Source organism: Nasonia vitripennis, chromosome 5, assembly GCF_009193385.2.
Source record: "Nasonia vitripennis strain AsymCx chromosome 5, Nvit_psr_1.1, whole genome shotgun sequence".
Classification (NCBI taxonomy): domain Eukaryota; kingdom Metazoa; phylum Arthropoda; class Insecta; order Hymenoptera; family Pteromalidae; genus Nasonia; species Nasonia vitripennis.
In genome coordinates this window covers 7438475-7459617 of record NC_045761.1, presented here as the reverse complement: position 1 = coordinate 7459617, position 21143 = coordinate 7438475, and the positions used below count along the sequence as shown (strand labels likewise).

The window sequence follows — 21143 nt, the reverse complement described above, 5'->3', positions numbered from 1 at the left end:
ATCAGAGGGGGAGCGGAAAAGTTCGACAACAGCGCTACGGAGACTACTACTCCGGCTCTGACGATGCGCGCGCGCTTTCGCTCCACTCGCGCTCGAGCCTTTGGAGGAGAAAGTCTACTATTGTAATCGCGAATCCGCGAGTGATACTCGTGTATAGTCAAGGATCAGGAGAAAAGCACAGGAAGCTTTCAAGGATGATGGTCCTCAAAGCTCTGCCGGGACTTAAGGCCCTTCGAGGTTTGCATTTAATTCATAATATACGCATAGTTTTATCTCTATGTAACATCAAAGGGGTTTCGCGCCCGCGCACACCTCTGGAGCACCATTGATTTTCCTCAGCAGGGAGATGTGGGTGCTCTCGACCTCGAGTGAATTTTTTTTTCTTGTACAGAAAGAAATTGATGTTCCAAAATATCTCTGACATCGGCCGGGCTTTCTTATTTTATCTTTTTTATACAGCTCTCGGATGATTCGGCGACGATAGATTTGTTTACTTACATAATGCGCGGATACGATCTTAATTGCGAGTAAAACAATACGAGACGCTTTTTACACTATCATCGTATCGGAAGATTGTATTCTTTTTTCGTACACCTTATACCGCGCGGTGATTATAATATGCACACCGGAGCGTCAAATTGCCCGACCCAAATTTTCGCGATAACAGTGATAAACGATTTTAATTTTTTTTTTTTTACTTCAACTTCAATTAGTTCATTAATTCAGGACGACGACACGCGTATTATGCACTACAGCGTCACGTATCGTACACCCAAAACGCTTGCGATGTGGGCAATGTCAAAAAGGGCAGGCACAGATAGCGTATGGGGACGACTTGCTTCTCGCCGTATACGTTATATACTCAATTGTTCCTAACTGGCATCAGTTAAACCTAATCGCTCAATTTATGCACGAAGGACACCGCGACGCTATGTGTGTGTATACTTTTTGAATCTCTGCGGCTGGTGTATCGCTTTTAAATGGTTTTATTTGCCTCGAGTCGTAAAGCTCGAAGCTTTTTATTTCTTTGCATTGTTTATCGGCTGTTGGTTCAATTTTTAAGCTTAAGCTAGAGTCTTATGCAGTTTACAACTTTTTTTTTTTTTTTTTGATAAATAGGATTACGTGTAATGCTTATGGAATAAATCAATCTAGCTTATTTATTTTTAACACTTTCAATACCAGCCAATAACTTGTTAACGTTAATTTCTGCATTTAATTACTTTCGTTCGTATACAGATCAAACTTATTATGATAAGCGTCGACGTTTTTAGATGCATATCGTACTATTATGTGGGAAGCTCGTATTATCTCTACTGCTAATCGATAATTTGTAATTGTTTATCATCTTTTGAGATTGATTGGTGTACTTACGTGTCTAATGGAAATTGTATTAGATCTTGATAAAACGTAACGTAAATTTCCACTTATCGTCAAATATATTATAATTCAAATGAAATATAATTTTGTCAAAATAAAGCACACGGATCATTTCAATCGTCATATTGTTCTGCAGCATATCTCGTCGAGATAAAAGAGTCTCATCAAACGAACAAATTTAAATCTATATAGATTCGAGGCATCGAGCTATAAAAATTATTCGTGTCGTGTATAGCCCCCCCTATCTCCATATTATAATTCGAACCACGCGATCGATAAAATACGTCCAAAAATAAAAACTAGACCGATCTCCCCGTAAATTTTAGCAAAAAATAAGCATCGGCCCCATAAGGAAGTACGAGCGATCAGGTCAGACCAGCTCTCTCAGGCCGGTTTTGAAATAACTACGCGTCTGCGGCTTCCCCTGTACCGTAATTATCCTCTCTTATACATTCTCTACGCTTCTTTTTTTTTTTTTTTGTTTTCAGGCCCTTTGTCCCGGAGTCTGGCGACCCAGGCGCTGGCCGACGAGCCCTCGGCGCCGCAGGTCACCTGCGAGGTGCCCGGCCCCAAGAGCAAGGAACTCTTCCGCGAGCTCAACGACATGCAGCAAGCCGGCTCGGTCCAGCTTTTTGCCGATTACGAAAAATCGGCCGGCAATTACCTCGCCGATGTCGATGGTAATATGCTCTTGGATGTCTACATGCAGATATCATCGATGCCCTTGGGCTATAACCATCCGGCTATGCTGAAGGCGCTTACCGATCCACATAATCAGGTGAAATTGTTGCATATATGTTTGGTATAGCTTTTGTTCTTGTTTTGGGGGAAAGATGATTTTGAGCAACAGTCGATTAAATTTATTTTTTCAGAAAATGATCGCGAATCGACCGGCACTCGGAGTGTTCCCCAACCGTGACTGGCCGGAGAAGTTGAAGAAAGTCCTGCTCCGAAAGGGAGTAAGTTAAATCACGCCTCTTCCAAACTATTCACACCAATTGTCTCCACATCTATCGATTCGTCTCTACTCCATTATTACAGGTAGCACCGCCTGGATTTTCGTGCATAACGACGATGATGTGCGGCTCGTGCTCGAACGAGAACTCGTTCAAAAACATCTTCATATGGTACGCGGATAAGCACAGGCACGGCGAACCCTTTACCAAAGAAGAGATGGAGAGCTGCATGATCAACAAGGTTCCCGGCTCACCGCGTTACTCGATCATGTCGTTCGATGGTCGTTATCAAAGAGCTTATTTGAATGTACAATCAACACTCGGAGTTAAACGAATAATTAGATTCCCAAATTTTCACCTACAGGTGCTTTCCATGGGAGAACGCTCGGTTCGTTGTCGACGACGCACAGTAAATATATTCACAAAATCGACGTACCGGCTTTCGACTGGCCGATCGCGCCGTTCCCGCGTTACAAGTACCCGCTCGAAGCTAATGAGCGCGAAAACAAGGAAGAGGACGAACGCTGTTTGGCTAGGGTATGTCCACTGTACTGTTTTCTTTTTCATTTGATCTCTTTTTAATGTGCTTTCGGTCTAATGTCGGCAAGTTTTTTTTTCAAACAATGTATTACGACATTTGTAGGAAATTTTTGATCAATCTGTTCTTGTCTGGACTTGCTGGAGTGTATGAAAAATTTTAATCAAAGACTATTCCAGGGTTCATCGCGTAAAATCACCAATAGTGTATTTTTAGCCAATTTCAGTAATTTAAATGAAAAAATATAACGATGATCTCAGAGAATTCAAATGAACACGCATATAATAAGTGCAGGTTGACGAGCTGTTCGAAATATACGCGAAGGAGAAAAAGGTTCCTGTGGCAGGAGTGATAGTCGAGCCTATTCAAGCCGAAGGTGGCGACAACCATGGCTCGCCCTATTTCTTCCAAAAGCTTCAGCAAATAACTAGAAAAGTATGTGAGCTACGTTGATAATTCGATCAAATAATTTTTTCTCTAACAACGGCGTTCGTTACCTTTCAGCACGGAGGCGCCTTGTTGATCGACGAAGTACAAACCGGTGGTGGCCCAACCGGCAAAATGTGGTGTCACGAGCACTTTAATCTCGATTCTCCGCCCCACATCGTCACTTTCAGTAAGAAAATGCAAATGGGAGGCTACTATCATCTCGAAGAAATGAAGTAATTGATTTTTCCCATTTGCTCGTATAACCAATTTTCAATGATTCTACCAATAGTATCTTCGTCTATTCTCAGACCAAAGCAGTCGTACCGCGTGTTCAACACGTGGATGGGCGATCCCAGCAAACTGATACTTTTGGAAGCTATCGTCGACGTCATAGAAAAGGAGAATCTGCTGGACAGAGTGACCAGAGTCGGGAACTACACGTTAGACCATTTGAAAAAATTAGAAAACGAGTTCCCGAACTCTATCAATTCGTCACGCGGTAGAGGAACCTTCATCGCTTTCGACTGTGCCACTGCCCAACTCAGGGATGCGACGATCAAGAAGTTGCTGCAGAATGGTGAGTGTGATGCACCTGTTCACTTGAATTAGATTATTATCCGTTCGCTATACATTTCTGTAATTTCCATTTTCAAAATCGTAGGCATTCAAGCGGGAGGCTGCGGTGAAAAGGCTGTTCGTTTGAGACCGGCTCTCACGTTCACCGAGCACCACGCCAACATTTTCCTCGACAACCTGCGCTCCGTTCTCAAGGGATAAACGCCAAGCAAACACGAGTAACCTCAAGAATCAAGAGTCTTCCATAAACATATACGAGCATCCGAAGCAATTATGACAATAGTCGTTTACAGTCAGGGGCTGAATGTTTGCAGGATTTTATTTTTGTACAGCAGGATATTAACGAGTTCGATAGGCAATTTATCGTATTACTCGATTTTACATACACGCATAAGTCAAAAGTATTTTCCAACTTAGTTTTAGAGTAAATTTTGTTGTACCTATCTCTTTTTTATTGTATATCAAACGTTACGATGTATATTTTGATGTTTTAAACATTGTATTACGCGAATCTTTGTGCGGTTCAGTCGCACCGTAAATTTGTACATTATTATTTTCGTTGCGCGCCTTTGGTATATCAAATATAAGAGAATTAATGCTGTTTATATTTTTACTGGACTACCAGTTTGTATTTCTATAAAGATATAATTTACAATTTTCACTATCTCAGCATTGTCGATTTTTTATACGTATAAAAACTGCTCACAGCAAACGAATGCTTTTATAATTCTTATTATTTCTTTCTTTCTTTCTTTCTTTCTTCTTCTTCACGACGCACAAACAATTCGAACGATTTATTATCGATGTACTTATATAATACTGGTCCTTTAAGGAAGCCTTCATTGTTTTACAAATTCATATTATACACATATCAGACTTAAAAGTTCCCTCTTACTTGGACATTTTCTTGAGCATTTCAGCAAAGTGTTGAAATTGTGGCAAATGGCTCTTGCGCACCATGTACTCCAACGTCGTCAGCTAAAAACATTAAGCCTTGCATTGAGTATTCGTTTATTACTTATTAACAGGCAATAAAAAGTATAAATTATGCCTTACTCTCAGTTTGCTATTAACGGTATCGTGTTTTTGAGACAAATTCCATAAATTTACAGCAACATGCGATAATGACGAGTCCGTCAAATCTGCCCGTAAGATCATGCGCTCGAAGAGAGCTAGGGCGAGAGCAGACTGTTTCTTCAATTGATCAGCTTCACCCAAGTTCTTCAAGTGATTCAATAGTTCTTCCATAACTTTAGAACATATCTTGTTGACTTCGATGATGAATTTTTGATCAGAGCCGTACAGTTTGTCGTTAGAGTCGACCTGGTTTTGGGTTCGACGATTAATGGTAAGAAAACAATGCGTATTTAAAACAAAAAGTTAAATGTGTACCTTGTCAACGTGATATGGATAAGTTTCTTGAGTAACTGTAGACAAAAGATCTAATACCCTTAGATACAAATGTGATTTGGTCGCAGTGTCCTCGACAAAGTAACGTTGAACCACGTTAAGAAGGCCTCTCATTAAATACAAAACCCCGTGCTCTGGACTGTCCTATTGCGTAAAAAGTGTATCTGAGTGTCTATTAAATGGCTAAAACTTGCGTTTTACTGAATAATATCAATGAATCATTCATACCGGTACGACGAGCAAAGTAGAAAGGAAATTCGAAAGATAGGTGAGCAAATATGGTTCAGTGCTCTTACTTCGTCCATCGATGTCGAAATTTTTCGGCATCTCTGGCACTAAACTTAGAGCAGCCTTGAAACATGAATCGGCTAACGGAAATATTTATCGAGATTAATAACGGACAAATAATTATAAAAAGTTTAAACGATAATGATAATTCATTGTTCGTGTGCTTTACCTTGACCATAACACTGATTTAGAAGTGCTACTTGTCCTGACAATAAATACAATTGAAGCCTGGTATGAACTAACGTTAATGATGGAATAGTAATGAAACAAAATGCAGCGCAAGCTCTTACAAAAGCCGACGTTCTTCTAGTATGGTGGCCGCGAACAATTTTTCTAGTATCAACAGATAATCTATTTACACACTGGAAGAAATAATAATTGAACGATTAATTCATTTCAGATGAAAAAAATAATTTTAAAAAAACTTCTAACGCTATACCTGTACAAGCTGCATATGCACACTATCAAGATTGTGAAAGGCAGCCCGCGCTTCCACATAAAAATTCAATTGCTTCTCAAAATCTCGACCGTAATCCACCCTCAGAATGAGACCACATATCAACTGACCGATCTGTCTTTTCTCATCTTCAACTGTAAGCGCGCTGTAATGTACGTCAGTAATATCTAAGAGTGTATTAATGTACATACATATAGGACTGTGTTAAAATTGATGTTATTACGAAAATGTGTACCTGACCGAGTCGTGCATTATCCTCATAATAAACATGAGAGCATTTATCATTATAGGATCTACTATTGGACTGCTTTGTTTACTTAGACCTTCTACGACTGTCTTGCAAACTTCCACTTTTATGCTTTCCTTTTGAAACAGATCTATCAGTGGTAAAAAATTATCCTGGAATTATAAAGGGTCACTATACTGAATGTTATTGTATTAATGAATATAGATATAAAATACTCACCATTGTTAGTAAAGAATCAAAATCCTGAGTATTAGCAACAATCTTTTCAGCAATGTTCTGCAGCTGTGGATAAAAGTGTTCGAATGCTCTGCTTGGTCCCAATTGATTTATAATTTCACCCAAAAACAAATTTATTTCACTAGCCTGCAAAGGATAGCAAGACAAACAAGTTGGTCAATTCAAAACAAAAAATAATCACTGTATAATTATAAGAAAATATACTCACAGAAAAATGGATACAAGTAAACTGAATCCATACTTCCATTACATGCATAAATCTCGTGTAATTATTCAATCCCTTCATATACTTCCATACTGTATTTAAAATATGTTGACAATCTTCTTTTGGAGGAGATTCTTTTATCAAACATTCACCTAAGCTTCTATACAAAAGATATTGTGGATAGCCTGCATAAGATCACAATCAATCAATAACATATAATCAAGTATTTATTGGAGAATTGAAAGAAAAATATATTACCATTATCTTGGCACGTTTCTATTAAATTAACAAATTCCATTGCACGGGATACAATATAAATAGGCTTGAAAGAAGTTAGAATCGTATTCAATAATAAAGCACTGAAAGAAAATCGAAATCATTACTATTTTCATATTTATTATAATCGAAAGATAAAAAATTCCGCCTAAGGTACCTGTTAGGTTGCTGCTTACACCTAAGCAAAACTTCATTCAAAAGATTTTCACTAGCAGTAGCAGCCATAACTTGTAAAATCCAATCCAAAGCTGGTGTATAAAGATTTAAATATGAATGTAGACAAAGATTTTGTTTCAACAAATCGCCTTTAACAGACGTGGAAAAAAGTTGTTTGTAAGCATAAAGAAAGTCGTAAAAATTCTCCTTTACGAAATCAAGATCAGAAGTTTTGAGCGCAAAACCAACTCGGCATAAATAACACCTTGCGTATACAGCTACTAGAGGATCGCCGATTCCTCGAATCATTCTAGTTAGTCGCATCAAAATTGTGCTAAATTCGCTAAATGTAGAATAAATAAAAAATCTATTAGTAAAAGTGAAAAGTTTCAGATGTAGAATGATAATTTTTATTGTAAGTTACCTAGTCGTTAAAAAACTATATGATTTTATTATTGCCATTTCCACATATAATCTAGGGACCAGTTCTCTTATAGATGCTATTTTATAAAACCAATTTTGACAAGTTTCTTTTGCATTTTCTGGTACCATATCGGGTGTAAAATTATCTGGTAGGCTTGTAGGCGTTTTGCTGCCGGGTCTAGAGCACATAAAAAGTTGTTATTAGAACGAAAAACATTTCAAAGAGTATCAGAATTATAATTAAGTTTCACATACTTGATATATTCTGCTTTAACTTTTAATCTTTCGTAGACTAATTTTCCAAATATGTCCAAAATATCTGTTACAAGTACATATTTACTTGGATAAAAAGATATCACGGATGTATCTACCAGTAACTTTGCACACTGTATAAAATAAATATTTCATTAAGAGCTTGAATAAAAATTAATTAATGTTCAGTTCAAATTATTTACTTGAATAGCAATTTTCAATGCTTTGACTCGATGATCAGAGTGCCAAGCATTTACAAGTTCATTATTTAATTGTTCAATTCGAGCCATATATTCTTGCTGAGACAATCCATGCATTTGTCTCACTGAACCATCTTCAAAATCATCCAATTGCTCTAATCTTGTTTTCACTTTATCAACCAATGATCCACTTGGTTGAACTTTCATAATAACTGCAAAAAATTGGGATAAGCAATGCACACAACATTTATTTTATGAATTTTGTAAAATACCTTTTTCTCCTCCTGGTAGAAAACTTGTAACAATTGATAGCTTTTCTAAAGTTGTATATTTATTGAGCACCAGTGCTTTCCTAGCTGCCCAGGGCTCAACTATCTCATCCAATTTATCCTTTGCCTTCCTTCCAACTGCATTGGCATTAGCGGAGTAGTCCCACTACAATAAGTTATAAAACAAGTTGACATTTTGTCTGTTTGATCTTTGATCTTTCATATTTCACCTCATCCGATGCCATTTTAGAGAGAGGATCCATTTCCTCCCTGACAAATTGAGTGAGTGGGTCAGAGCCATCGAGAGACGAGTGACTGGACAATGGATCTGCTATCGAACCAATATTAACAGGAACTGTAGTTTGTGTAGGAGTTGGAGTTCTCGTAGAAGAACTGGTACTTGTTGTACTTCGCAGAGTGCCACGTCTGATTGCACTCCGGCCATCCATCACCTAGAAAAGCATTGAAAACCGAATTACAACAAATGAAAACAATCGAACAGATGGACAATAGCACATTTATTTACCGTTACAGTGACAGGTTTTAGTGGATGATCATTTGCTTCTTCCAAATTTACAGGTCTCCTTGCCTCGTAATCAACTGGTCTCGCAAACCTGCAACAAACCGCACACTCGTAAGTTAAATTCCTCCGACTCTGCACAAGCGGCTATAGACGCTAAAAAAATCATCGCGGCTCTTTAAACTTTTCAAAACATCATTCATAAAGCGAGAATTACCACTCGTAGTCCGTCATTTTGGCGATAGCAGACGTCGCGCGACGGTGAAGAGCGGATATATGTCCTTTCCTAATCCAACAGCTGCCTCAATACTTTCACCCGTATCATCTGCACTGTGTTTTCGTAATTATCATCATCTCAAATGACGAGAAGCGTTGTATTAAAAAACAAGTGTCGCGAAAGGAGAGGCTAGGAGCGGACGACTCCCCTTCGATACATTCGAACCGGATCATCGTGCGTGTGTCCGTCTCTGCACTACCGACGGAGTGTCGGAGCGGGGGCGTTGCCATCGGTGCATGTAGTGGCGCCACAGAGCTGGGCTCTATAAATATTATACACACAGAGCTATAGGTATACATATAGTGTAAGGTATTGAGTATCCTTTGATTCTATTGCGCCATGTTCGAACAGCTGCGGTGCGGTTTTTGAATCGCGAACTTTGATCGCGCGCATGCGTCCATTCTGCCAACTTTGTCATTTGAAATTTGTAAATAATCGACTTTTCGCGTTATCAATTCAGCCTCTTTTACACAGTTTTAATACAAACTATCAAAGCTTCAAGTCGTTAAAGACATAGTCAAAGGTTTTATTCAAACTTTTTCCTGCTCCGAAATGGAACTCCGATCGATAAAGCTGTGACTAATCAAACTTCTCTGTATATCCAATCACGATCTAAAAATAAACTTTCGTTGCGCTATAAGATGTCTCTCGGATCGAAGAAGAAACCCCTGCACAAGCATAAATTTCTCATAAAAAATCAATTCCTATGATCAACGCCAACGACGATCCCGTGACAATAATCGGCGTATTATATTATAGCAGCTGCGCCTCGTATGCACAGAGAGACTAGACTCTAGACACTATAAATCGATTGGGTGTTAGAGGCGTGCGTTGGCAGGTCCGTGTCCGAGGCTCTCCTTGCGATATTTGGCCTCTCTCTTTTCTCCTCGTCGTGTCGTTCGCCTCGCGGTGTGTGTGTGTGTGCGTGTGTCTCCTCTTGTCCTCGAGACGGCGATTTTCCGCACATTATATTAGGTAGTCCTCTTCATCATCCGCGAGGCGATACGTACACCAGCTCCATCTCAAATCTGAGAACAGTCGCAGAGAGGAAGAGAGACGGAGGCAGCGAAAGGGACAGACAGAAGATCAATCCTAACCAATGTCGGCCGTCGAAGACGTCTTCGAGAGCTGGGAGGAGATGGAGGAGTCGGGGGTGAGTAACGTGGAACAAAGTTGGAAAATTATATGCCCGTGTATGTAGGCTAACATTATATCGTTTTGGAGAGCCAGACCAGCGCAACGGTATACTTAACCTTAAAAGTTGACGCGCGCTATGCGCACGTTATAGCCGAGATATTTTTCCTTCCGAGCGAGAGTTGAATGGACCGTAGCCCCCGCGTTAGTCTAAGAAAAGAATTTTCAATTACATCATTATGCTCGATTACGAAAATACGAGAGGTGAGAAGAGAAAGTCGAAGCTGGATATATGCGCGTATTATATATACCTATAAGCGAGTCTGCAGCTCTTTTCTCGCGCTCTCTGCCCTCTCTTCTAGTAATCCGGAGGCTTTGCAGTATACTTTCACTGTCAATTTTTTTTCGCGAAATGCATAGTCTTCCTTTTGCTGTTGGTGTCTCAACCCGACTGAAGACTGTTTTTATCTTCTCTGTTGCAGGCACTCGACAAGAAACTCAAAGCTCTTGTGGTCAACCCCACAGATGGACTTGAGGACGAGTCCAGGAAGTATGTTGACTCTGATTTGTATTGTCCTTTGTTGACAAACCTGTTTGTGATTGTAATTTTTGCATTCTTTTACAACTGTAGCAAAGATCGCAATTCGGACACAAGAATAATTATACTCGGAGATGAAACCATGCGATCACAGTATACTCCAAAACCTACTGTTAAAATACTGAAGAGACCAGACAGGAATTCACAAGGTGACGGACCACTGTTAAATGGTGATAAACCAAAGCAACCCATCAAATCTTTAAAACAGGTATAAACCTCTTTTATTTTATAAACAATTATAAACTGAATCTTTTAGGATATCTGCCACAATAATTTGTTGCTATGCTCTTTAGAGAGAACAAGAGTATGCAGAAGCAAGAAGAAGAATATTGGGAGAAGAGAAGAGCCCTGAGGAGAAAATAATACCGGAAGTCAATAGGATACAAGGAAAACCATTAGTAGCTGGTGGAAATAATTTACCAACAAATATCACAAGAATGCCAACAGGGCCAGATGGAACCAAAGGATTCAATGTACGCAGGTAGCGTGTATGAAAATGTTCAACTGTAATTACCCATCTTGTTGCTCTTTTCTCTTACCCTTGATATGGAAAGGGAAAGAGACGGCTATGAGGCCGAAAGCAGCGGACTGCTACAAGTGCTCTGGATCCGGGCACAGCACTTCTATGCTGCATTGGAAGTGCTATGACAACTGTTTTCTGTAAAGCTGCGTTCACAGATAAAAAACACAAGAACGATGATGCCTTTGTACAATCAGAGTCAAAATAGCCATGACTGTGCGACGCTGCTTATTGTCGATGTAACAATTTGACACTTCATCAAGTTACGTAATTTCAAAATAAAAGATGTTTTATTAAAAAAATTTATAAATATATATATATGAATATAATTTCCATATTTCATTGAGAACATAGTTGTTATATTTGTAGAAAATGTCTAATTCTCATGGCAAGAGTGCAAAATCACAATTTAAGCATAGAAATAGCCAATTAGGGGTAAAAGAAAATAATTTTAAAATTATTTATTAGAAAGTATAACGTTTATTTAAAAATCCAAATATTATGATTAACTTAACAATTTTGAACAAGCAACTGTTGTGAAATTTTTGTATTATTTTTTTTTTATTAGACTACTTACTTTTAGACTTAATTATTATTACTCTTTTGAAATATCACAGTGAGTCTGCGTATTCAATATTAGGCTTGTTATTACTATAAAATTGATTAAGATTCATTGAAATGTGAAATAATAAGATACACCTCGACTATAAAAATAATGTCATTGATTGCAATTGTCAAGATTTTTTTTGAGAGTTTTTTAATAAACATATATTTTTTGTATTTATTATAAAATATACATTTTGTCATAAATGACAGAGATACTCAAAGTCAACATACTAGTTTAATCATTAAGAAATATCCCATTCCTTCTAAAACAATGTCCATAACTTGTCAGATCACCTTTTTTACTTAAAATGACAGAGAGGTGAAGTTATATTACAAACAAAATTTTGAATTATAACATTAACTAGCTAATAAGTAAATGTGCAATAGATATCTGCATGTCAAAAAAATAAAATAAAATTAGCTAGATATCATTTGCAAAACTTTAATGTTATTAAACAATAAAGGAATAATAATATTCAACGTTAAATATTCAAATATAAATATTCACTGGGAACATAATTAAATTCACTTTAGTTCTGATAACAAGGATGCAACTTGTACAATTCTTTGTTTCTGAAACTTGTGTCGCATTCTTCACAATAGTATTTTATGAAGTCAGTCTGTGACGCACCAATTGATGATTCTTTTTCAAAATCTTTTCTTTTAACTTTAATAATAGTCATCCCTTTTCTTTTTGTTTTGGATACTCTCCCTATTTTGCTTTTCTCTTTAAATCTTTTTAGTTTTCTATCATCACTTCTTAAATGTTTTGGAGAAATATTATTAGTAGCTTTACTACAAGATTTTTGATTAGTTGTTTCTTCATTATGTTCTGTTGAGTTAAGTTCCAATGTACTATCTTCTAGCACTGGATAATTTGATCCAGGTAAATGTCTTTTTATTTTAATTCTTGGATAATCTACATTACACGTATAATCTTTTTCTAATTTAACAGAATCAGAAGTTAGTCTGTCCTCAGAGTTTTCTATTATCACTTCTTTAGAAATGTCCACTCTACAAGATTTTTCTTGCACAGTTTCTATTCCAGGTAGTTTATTGCTTGGAGTTGCCTTGTTCGATGTCTCTTGTTTTATTTGTAATTCCATAACTCTTGTAACATTTTCATTTGTGTCTTTTTTTAAGTTTGTCCTATTTTCATTTTGTAGATTTTTGTTACTCTTCACTTCATCTCTTTGTAGACTTTTTCTGTTTGAATTATCATTTTTCTCTAAACTTTTTTGATTTAAACTTTCATCTTTTTGAAAGCTCTTTCTTCTAGAATCATCTGTACATATTCTTTTTCCAAATATGTTTTCTTGTTTATGTAGACTTTTTCTTCGTTGCTTTTCTTCTCTGCGTAAATATCTTCGCATTTGGTCATCATCTTCTGTTCTTTGTTTGGAAAAAATGTCATCTTTACGAAAGTTTCTTCGATTGTGGTTATCATTGACGGTTTCCTGATTTTTTTTACGCTGATATTCCTTCACTCTTCTATTAAATTCTTCTAAATTCTTACGAACTCTCAGAGTTTTCATAGCATCGTCTAGTTTTTCAAGCTTGATAATAGGTCCTGGGTGAATCAAATTAGCTTGAGTAACTTTTATGTTAGCTGGAGTTATAACTGATGGACTAAGCATATCCAGTTTGCTTTTTAACTTTGTTTTCAAATTTGAAGCCACATCTTTCTTCTTCTGTCCTATGTAATCGACTGAACCTTTCCTAGGTCTTAAAGCTCTATTTAAGTTTTCAGTTTTCAAAATTTTAATACCATTAACCTTTGTAGACTTATTACTACTACAATTGGTAAGGTTAATTACTGGGGTTTCTTGCACACTTTTTTCTTTAAGACGATTGTCTTGAATAATGTCCTTGTCATTAAAATTTGTATTTACACTTTTAGGTTCACTAGGTTCATTCAAGGATTCATCACTTTTTTTCAAGACATCAGGAATATCAGCAGAACCATGCGGTTGATTTTCCACTTCTTTCGTAAGTTCTTTCACTTCCTTAGGAGATTGCTTGCTAATGTTAATATTTCCATTGCAGATACAGCGACAGCGTGAGCAAGTCAGCATAGGACTTGCATCAAAGTCATAACTGTGTAAAATAGTAGCAGGAAAAACCAACGAGTTTTCATTCATTTTCCCAAAAACACTATCAGGGTCATTGGGGTCGTGATCCGGTGGTTCTGTCTTGATTTTGAATCTGTTCACCTTCACCATGGGAGTGACAATTTTCTCTTCCAGATTTTCCTTCCTCATCCAAGATAATTGACTCTTGAGTTCGGTGTCTGTTTTTGCGCACTCAACATAAAATTTGTAGAATTCCTCCAGCTTGTAACTGCAGCGATGGCACATTTGTTTTGGCAGCAAATCCATCTCGTGTACCTGTGTAACAGAGCAGTATGCATTAATATTCATACGCAAATCAAGATGGTGGTTGTTAGTAACATTAATGAATCTCGAACGAAATCAAATTTTGCAAATATGTAAGAACTTGGTTTATTCCAAGCGCGCGCAAAACGCTGCATCGCAAATCAGCAGTCGCGCGATATGTCAAGCCACCACCACCACAACATCAACAACAGGTATCTCATCGCGCAGCGCGGAGTTGCTGTAAACACCAACAAGGCCGACTCTCGTTTCGCACAGCGTCATCTGATCGATCGGTTTAGTTTATAAGTACCGCGCGAAAAGATTAACGCAAAAATCAATGCTCCCGAAAGCTGCAACTGTAGGTAAGAACAAACAAATAGGACTCGCGCGTGTGAAAGTATGAGCTTAGCGGAAAAAAACCGAGAACTGCGACTGACCAGAATAGGAAGTATAGCGTTGATCTTCCGCACGTGGCTCTCGTTCTTGTCGAAGATGTCGACGGCTATGCCAGAGTTCTTGCCGCATAATCGGCAATTGCGGCTCTTCTCCAGTGTTTCCATGGCCGCGGCTGATGTGGCCCCGGGGAGCCCAGCTTTTGGCGCGAATCAGCCGCGGCGGCTCTGACGCGACAGTGTCATCGGCGTCCCGAGAAGGCTGCGCTTCTCTCTTCCCTCCACTCTCGTCGCAGCTATATACGGCTATATAAAATCACAATGCGCGTATATACGCACACACACACGAATGCTGAGCAACAAACTTGACAGCGTTGCCAGCGCGCTGCACCACCTCGATGATACTATGTCCTCAGTCGCTGCTGGCCTCCTCCGCGAATCCCACAGGTCCAGCGCAGGTTTTGAAAGAGCTTCTGAAGATCACGAGGGGCCAAATTCTTGTATCGCGCGACGACAGCGCGATATTGGGCGGGCTGATGCAGTGTTTACGCGCGCGCGCAAATGGGTACACGCACACGCGCGAGTAGAACGGGAAAAGAGAGCGACGACACCGCAGCAGCACTAGCGCTCGGCTACTCGCGTATACACACGTAGGCATGTCAAGCCTTGCGCGGCTCTGCGGATATGGCTGTGTAGTGTGTGCTACTCGACTCGCGGCCAAGATTACTTGAGATTACTCTGAGCAAGAGGTCGCTGCTGCTGTACTGGCTATATAGTGGCTATACAGTCGTGGTTTCTTATGGGAGTCGCAACTGGATGATGCCTTGGCTCGATCTTTTTTTGCCCTCTTAGGGTTCTCACTGTCGTAATTTCTCACAAACACAGGCTTCCGTTTTATTAGCTTTACTTTCGTATGGATTGATTATTTTCGGGTGTAATAGGTAAGTATAACGATTCTGAGAAGTCGAATAATCACGTCTTTGTTTACGAACATTTCAGAGCCGGAGAGAGAGAGAGAGAGAGAACACAGTGCTCGTTTTGTTCGATTCAACGGCGAGCGGTGAATTGCAGGCATTGCAGCGTGCTTTCGCTGCCGCAATTGTTATTTGAAGTAATCCAACCTTTATTTACGCTTTCTCACGTTTCCCGACTGCAGTACGCATTCGTACCTATATGGAAGTTCCAATGGGATCGTGTACTGGAACAGTTTTTTACGCTGCAATGCGAAACCGTAAAGCTTTGCTAACCATAGGCGTCGTGTTGGCAATTTTGAAAATAAAATGCACACGAGTTTTTGCATTTTAAGGCAAGAAATTCTGTGAAAAGTATTGGGAAAAATTTGCATAAATACGTAAATATATGTATTGTAGTGTACATACAGTTATAGCAAAAGAGAGAAATCGCGCCGTTACGGTAATAACAGGAGCTGCGATTTTTTTCGATCTAACGTTTTGATAGAGCATACATACATACAAGCGAATCGGACGTATAATGCATGATAAAATTCATTATACAACTGCGAACTGAACGACACAATTATGCAGCTGCGCGTTTGCTGATTGTAAACACTGCAGTAGCCGCGTTTTTCACTTCACTGCGGCTGCATGATATGAGTAATTATAATCTAAGTTAATCTTTCGAGAATCCGGCTCGTTTTATTTTTTCGTAAACGCTGTTATAATTGGCTATTGTTGCGATTTTCTAAATAAAAATAATAATACCTATCGAATATTAAATGAATATACATATAGCATATGTATGTGATAGAGTAGATCAGCTGTTTATCCGAGATTGTTGCGCGATTATTTCGTTAATAATTTTTTTAGTGAAGTTTTTTTAGACAACTTTACAAAATTTTATCCTGCCTAATTAGGTCGTCTAAATAAAGCTTCGGTAATTCTATTTCATAGATGTAGAGCAGTTATTATCTCGAATCTATATTAAACAAAATAAAATACATTATCAATCTCTTTCCCTTTTATATGTGGTCTTTAAAACGCAGCGTTAAAAGTGTATTAAACTGATGTTACTTTATTTTATTTTTTTTATAAATAGATAATATAATACCCGGAGTTGCCACTTTTTTCCTTAAATGCCAATTATTCGCAAACTATACTTACGTGCATTGCATATCCATTGTTCTAACCGTCGGTTCGCTATAGGTATATCATACTGTGTCGCTCTCGCTTTCATATATAATATTTATATAGACTATATTGTGTTCTCCAGACTCTCGCACGGAAAATAACTCTCAATTTTGCACAAGAAAGCGAAACATAGGCTCGCGTGTTTATATTTTTCGACCGTTAGTCCTTTCGTGCTAAATTATTCCCTCAACTTTTTGCTTATTTTTTTCATTTGGCTTTCTCTTCGTGTCGTACAATTCACTGAAATATTTACTACAGTGTTTTGCGAACTATAACGTTCATTCCTTATCGTAAATAGTGTAAAAACTATGTGTCAGCTGTAGCTGCATCGATAATTATTAATTTTGCATTATAGTACAGCTATAGCTGTGGTGTATATACTAAATTTTGCAAACGATAAGTATAGAGATAAGAAAACGCCTATTATAAAGTTTAAAAATGTAAAACTCGTGAAAATAGTACGTACGCAAGAACGTTGCATAAAAATAAAATCGTACCATTTTATTCCTACACAAGTTTTTATAATCGATCGTTACGTCAAATTAATAATTAACACACGTGTGCACCTGCGATGACGTGCAACCTTTAGCATCAGCTGTTAACATGTCTAAATATAACGATGTATTCAAATCGCGAAGCAAAAAAAAAAGTTGTCGCTATGGCTCGTCATCCTATGGGCCGACGTTAGAATCGTCCCTTTTTATTTTCGCGATTTCTCTCTCGGCGTCAGCTCCCCTTCGGTGATTTTCAGGGGGGGGGGATGTACTATATATTACCTGGGCTCTTATACGGTGCGCTAAAATGCGGCTGGTCGTACAAAAAGTATCTCGCACAGTGTGTCAGGGCTTTCTGAATTCATGGCTAGTACAATATATGAAAGTTTACTATATATTTTACTCTGACGAGTTTGTTAGCTTCGATGTAGTGAAGCTTTGCGTATTGTAGGATGTAAGGACGCGATCGATTGGCTCATGCTGATTCTTATAGATAGAAAATATTTTGTCGCATTGCTTATTTGCGTTAAAATGATGGATTTTCCAATGATAAGCGGCCGTATAAGTATTCGACAGTAATTAAAATTCGTTTCACAATTTATAATCGTCCGATGGGATGTCATGAACTGCCATGTAAACTCGAAATTTAATTATAGCATGTCAAGGAAAATTCCGACGGCATGACAGTACATGGGACGTCGACGCATCGAAAAAGAACTATGTATACCGATTTTTCCAAAGCACATTCAGTCGTTTCTAAATTCAAAGTATATAAGAACACACAGCAAGCTTACAGTCTACACAGCAGATTAAAAAAAGCCATGACTTTATATTATCCGTCAAAATTTTTCGCACGCGCGTACAACTATTTTTAAGATTACGCTGTTTTCGTATATCGCGATGTTTTGATATTTTTTTTGTTCAAAGCCGCGCCGCATATCACGTGTCAAAATAATATCCAGAAATAGATCTGAAATAGCGCGCGCGTTATTGAAAGCGCACAGAGTGTGTCATATGTGCAGAGAACAACAAAGCTCGAATACATCAGCCTGGAATGTTCTATCCTCAGTTACGAATTTTCCAGGCCAATAGCATTATATTCGATAAAGCCTCGTTATAATCCAGTTTGCTTCGAGAGCGATATTGACGCGCATATTTGTATGTATGTATCAACGTCTGAATCAACGATTCAATTTTGCGATACAGAGTTTTTATTTTAAAAAAATCATTGAGATTGTTTTTTAAATTAATCGTATTATACCTGCGCAAAGTTGTTTCCAAGCGCTTTCAACGTAAACGGCTGGACCGCGTCATCACAGCTAGTCGACCTAAAAATACCCTACGTTCTTTTATACCGACCGAGGCTGTCCCTTTACACGTCCTATATGTATATATATATATATATATATATATATATATATATATATAGCGCACTCTACGCGCCACCGTGTACCTGAATCGCGTCGGTGGGGCGAGGAGCTACACACGCATCAGCTGCATCACAGTGTAGAGCCTATGCATATGCAGCCAGTCGTCGTCGTCGACAGTCGCCGCTTGAATTGACGCTCGGACGGTCGCGGTGCGTTACGCGCCGCAGTGTCTCTATAAAATGAATAATAATCTGCAACAGTGACAAAGCTCTCATCCGCTATCTTATCGACGATCAAACTCTCTCTCTTTCTCTCATCACTGGCTGCGTTATTTTCACCTTATCTTGTTTTGTGATGATCGGCCCCAGCTGATATCGTTCGTGCACCTCTCGTCTATACCTATCAGTACGAGCATTTTCGCGCTTGTACACTATTGTACTTTTCCGCGTGTGCAGCTTTCGGTCGCGTGTTTAATTGGTTGTCGTGTTGAAAGCGCGCGCAGAATCAATGGTTCACAAAGTCCTTGTGCCCGAGGCCGACTACACTTTGCTGGCTGGAAAACAAAAGTACATATAATCATTGCGAGCGTTTGAGTCGGGGAGGGGAAATCTAGAGCGACTTGTTGCGCTCTGACCTACGGACTTTATTCCTTCGTTCTTTATGTGCTTATGCCTTTTTGATTTTTCAGGTTTTCCTGCTACAACGTCGTCGTTGTGATCGTCATATTCCTGCTGGGATTCACTTCTCTGGGACTCTTGGCTTACAACTTCTTCAAGACTGCCATCGCAGAGGAGAAGCTGGTCCACAATGTCAAAGTGCCATCCTGGATGCATTGGTTCTGGCACCACAATGCCACCAATTCCACGGCGTTTGGATCCACCATAAAGCCCATCGACGAGTGAGTTTCCTTTGTAGTTTACGTACTGTGCAGTCTCTCTGAGCTTTGTATGATCTTGGATGATTCATGAATTTTTACAGGCACTTTGTTGTGTGCTACTACACAAAGAGAAGGGATAACTCATCCTCTCAGTTGACACCCAATAATGTGGATCCTCATCTCTGCACACACATCATTGTAGGATTTGCTTCTGTGGTGAACTGCACCTTGGATTTGGGAGAGGATTTGTCCATATACAGAGAGATGGTGGAGCTGAAGAAGTTTGAGCCCAACTTGAAAATCATGGTCAGCGTTGGAGGTGCTGACAATGAATCTGGATATCCTGAAATGGTGCTGAACCATGCCAACAGAAAAACGTAATTCTAGTGTTTATTTTACTGCTCTGTTGATATAAGAGATATCCTAGTTTTGCTGAACTAACAGGTGACTTTTTAATTTTAAAGCTTCATAAGGTCGGTGTTAAATGCTACAAAAACTCTCAACTTGGATGGACTGGATCTCGATTGGGAGTTTCCTGCCTGGGCTCACAAAGCTGATAGACAGAAAATACATTTTGTGCAATTGGCTTATGAATTGAGGAAAGAATTTGATCGAAGTGGTCAGAAGCTGACACTGTCAGCTGCAGTTGCTGCTCCTCAAGCCATCATTGACCAAAGTTATATAGTACCAGAATTTTCAGAGTATGCAATTTTAGTAATTTTCAATGCATGACCTGAGTTTATTTCATTTACCAAAACATCTGTTGTTCTTTGTAGGCATGTTGACTTTATAAATCTGATGTCTTATGATTACCATTTTTATATTTGGTATTATCCAGTCACGGATTTGAATTCTCCTTTGTATCCGCGATCTTTGGAAACGGGATATTTGACATCCTTGAACGTGAATTTCTCAGCAAACTATTGGGTTTTGAAAGGAATGCCCCGAGAAAAAATAGTTATAGGCATTCCATTGTATGGCCATTCCTACAAATTGTACAACCCCTCAAACCACAAATTGCAAGCACCTGCTCGCGGTTACGGGGATACGGGACATATGGGTTTTGTAACTTATCCTGAAGTATGCAAATTTTTGAAGAATGGCGCGGTGCGAGTTTTTGTTAATGACAGTCATGTACCATACACATACAAGAATAATGAATGGATATCATACGACGACGTTACCAGTGTTACCTATAAGGTGAACAAATTTATTTACTCAAATAATTTGGCGAAACGATACAAAAGTCATTAAATCTCATAAACTCAATTGTAATTTTTAGGCAACATGGATTAAATCTAATGGCTTCAAAGGTGCAATGGTATTTTCATTAAATACAGATGATTGGAATTCAACATGTACACCAAATCACAGATTTCCCTTGACAAGTATTGTAAAAAAGATTTTCAATTCAAAACCAAAATTAGTTTAAGAATGTCTTTTAACTTTTCAAAGACTGGTAATATCTAAGTTGTAAATAAAGTATTTATAGATTTTATGAAACACTGACTTGTTTAAAAAAATCTCTCATCTT

At 38.4% G+C, this 21143-nt stretch overlaps 5 protein-coding genes across 7 annotated transcripts; 3 read left to right on the top strand and 2 right to left on the bottom strand.

Annotated features, from left to right (window-relative positions):
• The first annotated feature begins 21 nt into the window (after positions 1 to 21).
• LOC100121289 (4-aminobutyrate aminotransferase, mitochondrial) lies at positions 22 to 6644 on the top strand. The gene is made up of 9 exons (XM_001607065.6): positions 22 to 237; positions 1869 to 2158; positions 2253 to 2339; positions 2422 to 2617; positions 2701 to 2873; positions 3169 to 3309; positions 3379 to 3536; positions 3612 to 3880; positions 3965 to 6644. Exons 1-9 carry the CDS (start codon positions 195 to 197, stop codon positions 4078 to 4080), a joined length of 1473 nt encoding a protein of 490 aa, XP_001607115.2. The 5' UTR covers positions 22 to 194; the 3' UTR covers positions 4081 to 6644.
• LOC100121309 (VPS35 endosomal protein sorting factor-like) lies at positions 4309 to 9282 on the bottom strand. The gene is made up of 18 exons (XM_001604864.6): positions 9037 to 9282; positions 8826 to 8913; positions 8530 to 8751; positions 8303 to 8465; positions 8034 to 8242; positions 7834 to 7964; positions 7580 to 7756; positions 7157 to 7498; positions 6982 to 7082; positions 6727 to 6908; positions 6501 to 6644; positions 6270 to 6433; positions 6017 to 6179; positions 5747 to 5939; positions 5518 to 5657; positions 5272 to 5433; positions 4936 to 5202; positions 4309 to 4857 (listed from the first exon to the last, which is right to left on the bottom strand). The coding sequence occupies exons 1-18, from the start codon at positions 9051 to 9053 to the stop codon at positions 4771 to 4773; spliced, it is 2952 nt and encodes a 983-aa protein (XP_001604914.2). The 5' UTR covers positions 9054 to 9282; the 3' UTR covers positions 4309 to 4770.
• A 226-nt stretch (positions 9283 to 9508) lies between these two features.
• Positions 9509 to 12361, top strand: LOC100113898 (SUZ domain-containing protein 1). Of its 2 annotated transcripts, none has more exons than XM_001607113.6 (4): positions 9509 to 10249; positions 10713 to 10780; positions 10862 to 11036; positions 11122 to 12361. In XM_001607113.6, the coding sequence occupies exons 1-4, from the start codon at positions 10196 to 10198 to the stop codon at positions 11311 to 11313; spliced, it is 489 nt and encodes a 162-aa protein (XP_001607163.1). In that variant the 5' UTR covers positions 9509 to 10195; the 3' UTR covers positions 11314 to 12361. The 2 variants fall into 2 exon arrangements, with proteins under 2 accessions (XP_001607163.1, XP_031787669.1); XM_031931809.2 differs by lacking the exon at positions 9509 to 10249 and adding an exon at positions 10307 to 10494 and having other exon boundaries at positions 11122 to 12040.
• On the bottom strand, positions 11809 to 17109 carry LOC100678452 (putative leucine-rich repeat-containing protein DDB_G0290503). The gene is made up of 3 exons (XM_008218744.4): positions 16842 to 17109; positions 14767 to 16656; positions 11809 to 14341 (listed from the first exon to the last, which is right to left on the bottom strand). Exons 2-3 carry the CDS (start codon positions 14887 to 14889, stop codon positions 12485 to 12487), a joined length of 1980 nt encoding a protein of 659 aa, XP_008216966.1. The 5' UTR covers positions 14890 to 16656; positions 16842 to 17109; the 3' UTR covers positions 11809 to 12484.
• Positions 15276 to 21112, top strand: LOC100121344 (acidic mammalian chitinase). 2 transcript variants are annotated; one of them, XM_032600785.1, is made up of 6 exons: positions 15276 to 15662; positions 19421 to 19630; positions 19711 to 19986; positions 20074 to 20310; positions 20386 to 20809; positions 20892 to 21112. In XM_032600785.1, the coding sequence occupies exons 2-6, from the start codon at positions 19560 to 19562 to the stop codon at positions 21039 to 21041; spliced, it is 1158 nt and encodes a 385-aa protein (XP_032456676.1). In that variant the 5' UTR covers positions 15276 to 15662; positions 19421 to 19559; the 3' UTR covers positions 21042 to 21112. The 2 variants fall into 2 exon arrangements, with proteins under 2 accessions (XP_032456676.1, XP_001604954.1); XM_001604904.6 differs by lacking the exon at positions 15276 to 15662 and adding an exon at positions 18823 to 19298.
• Positions 21113 to 21143: the final 31 nt, after the last annotated feature.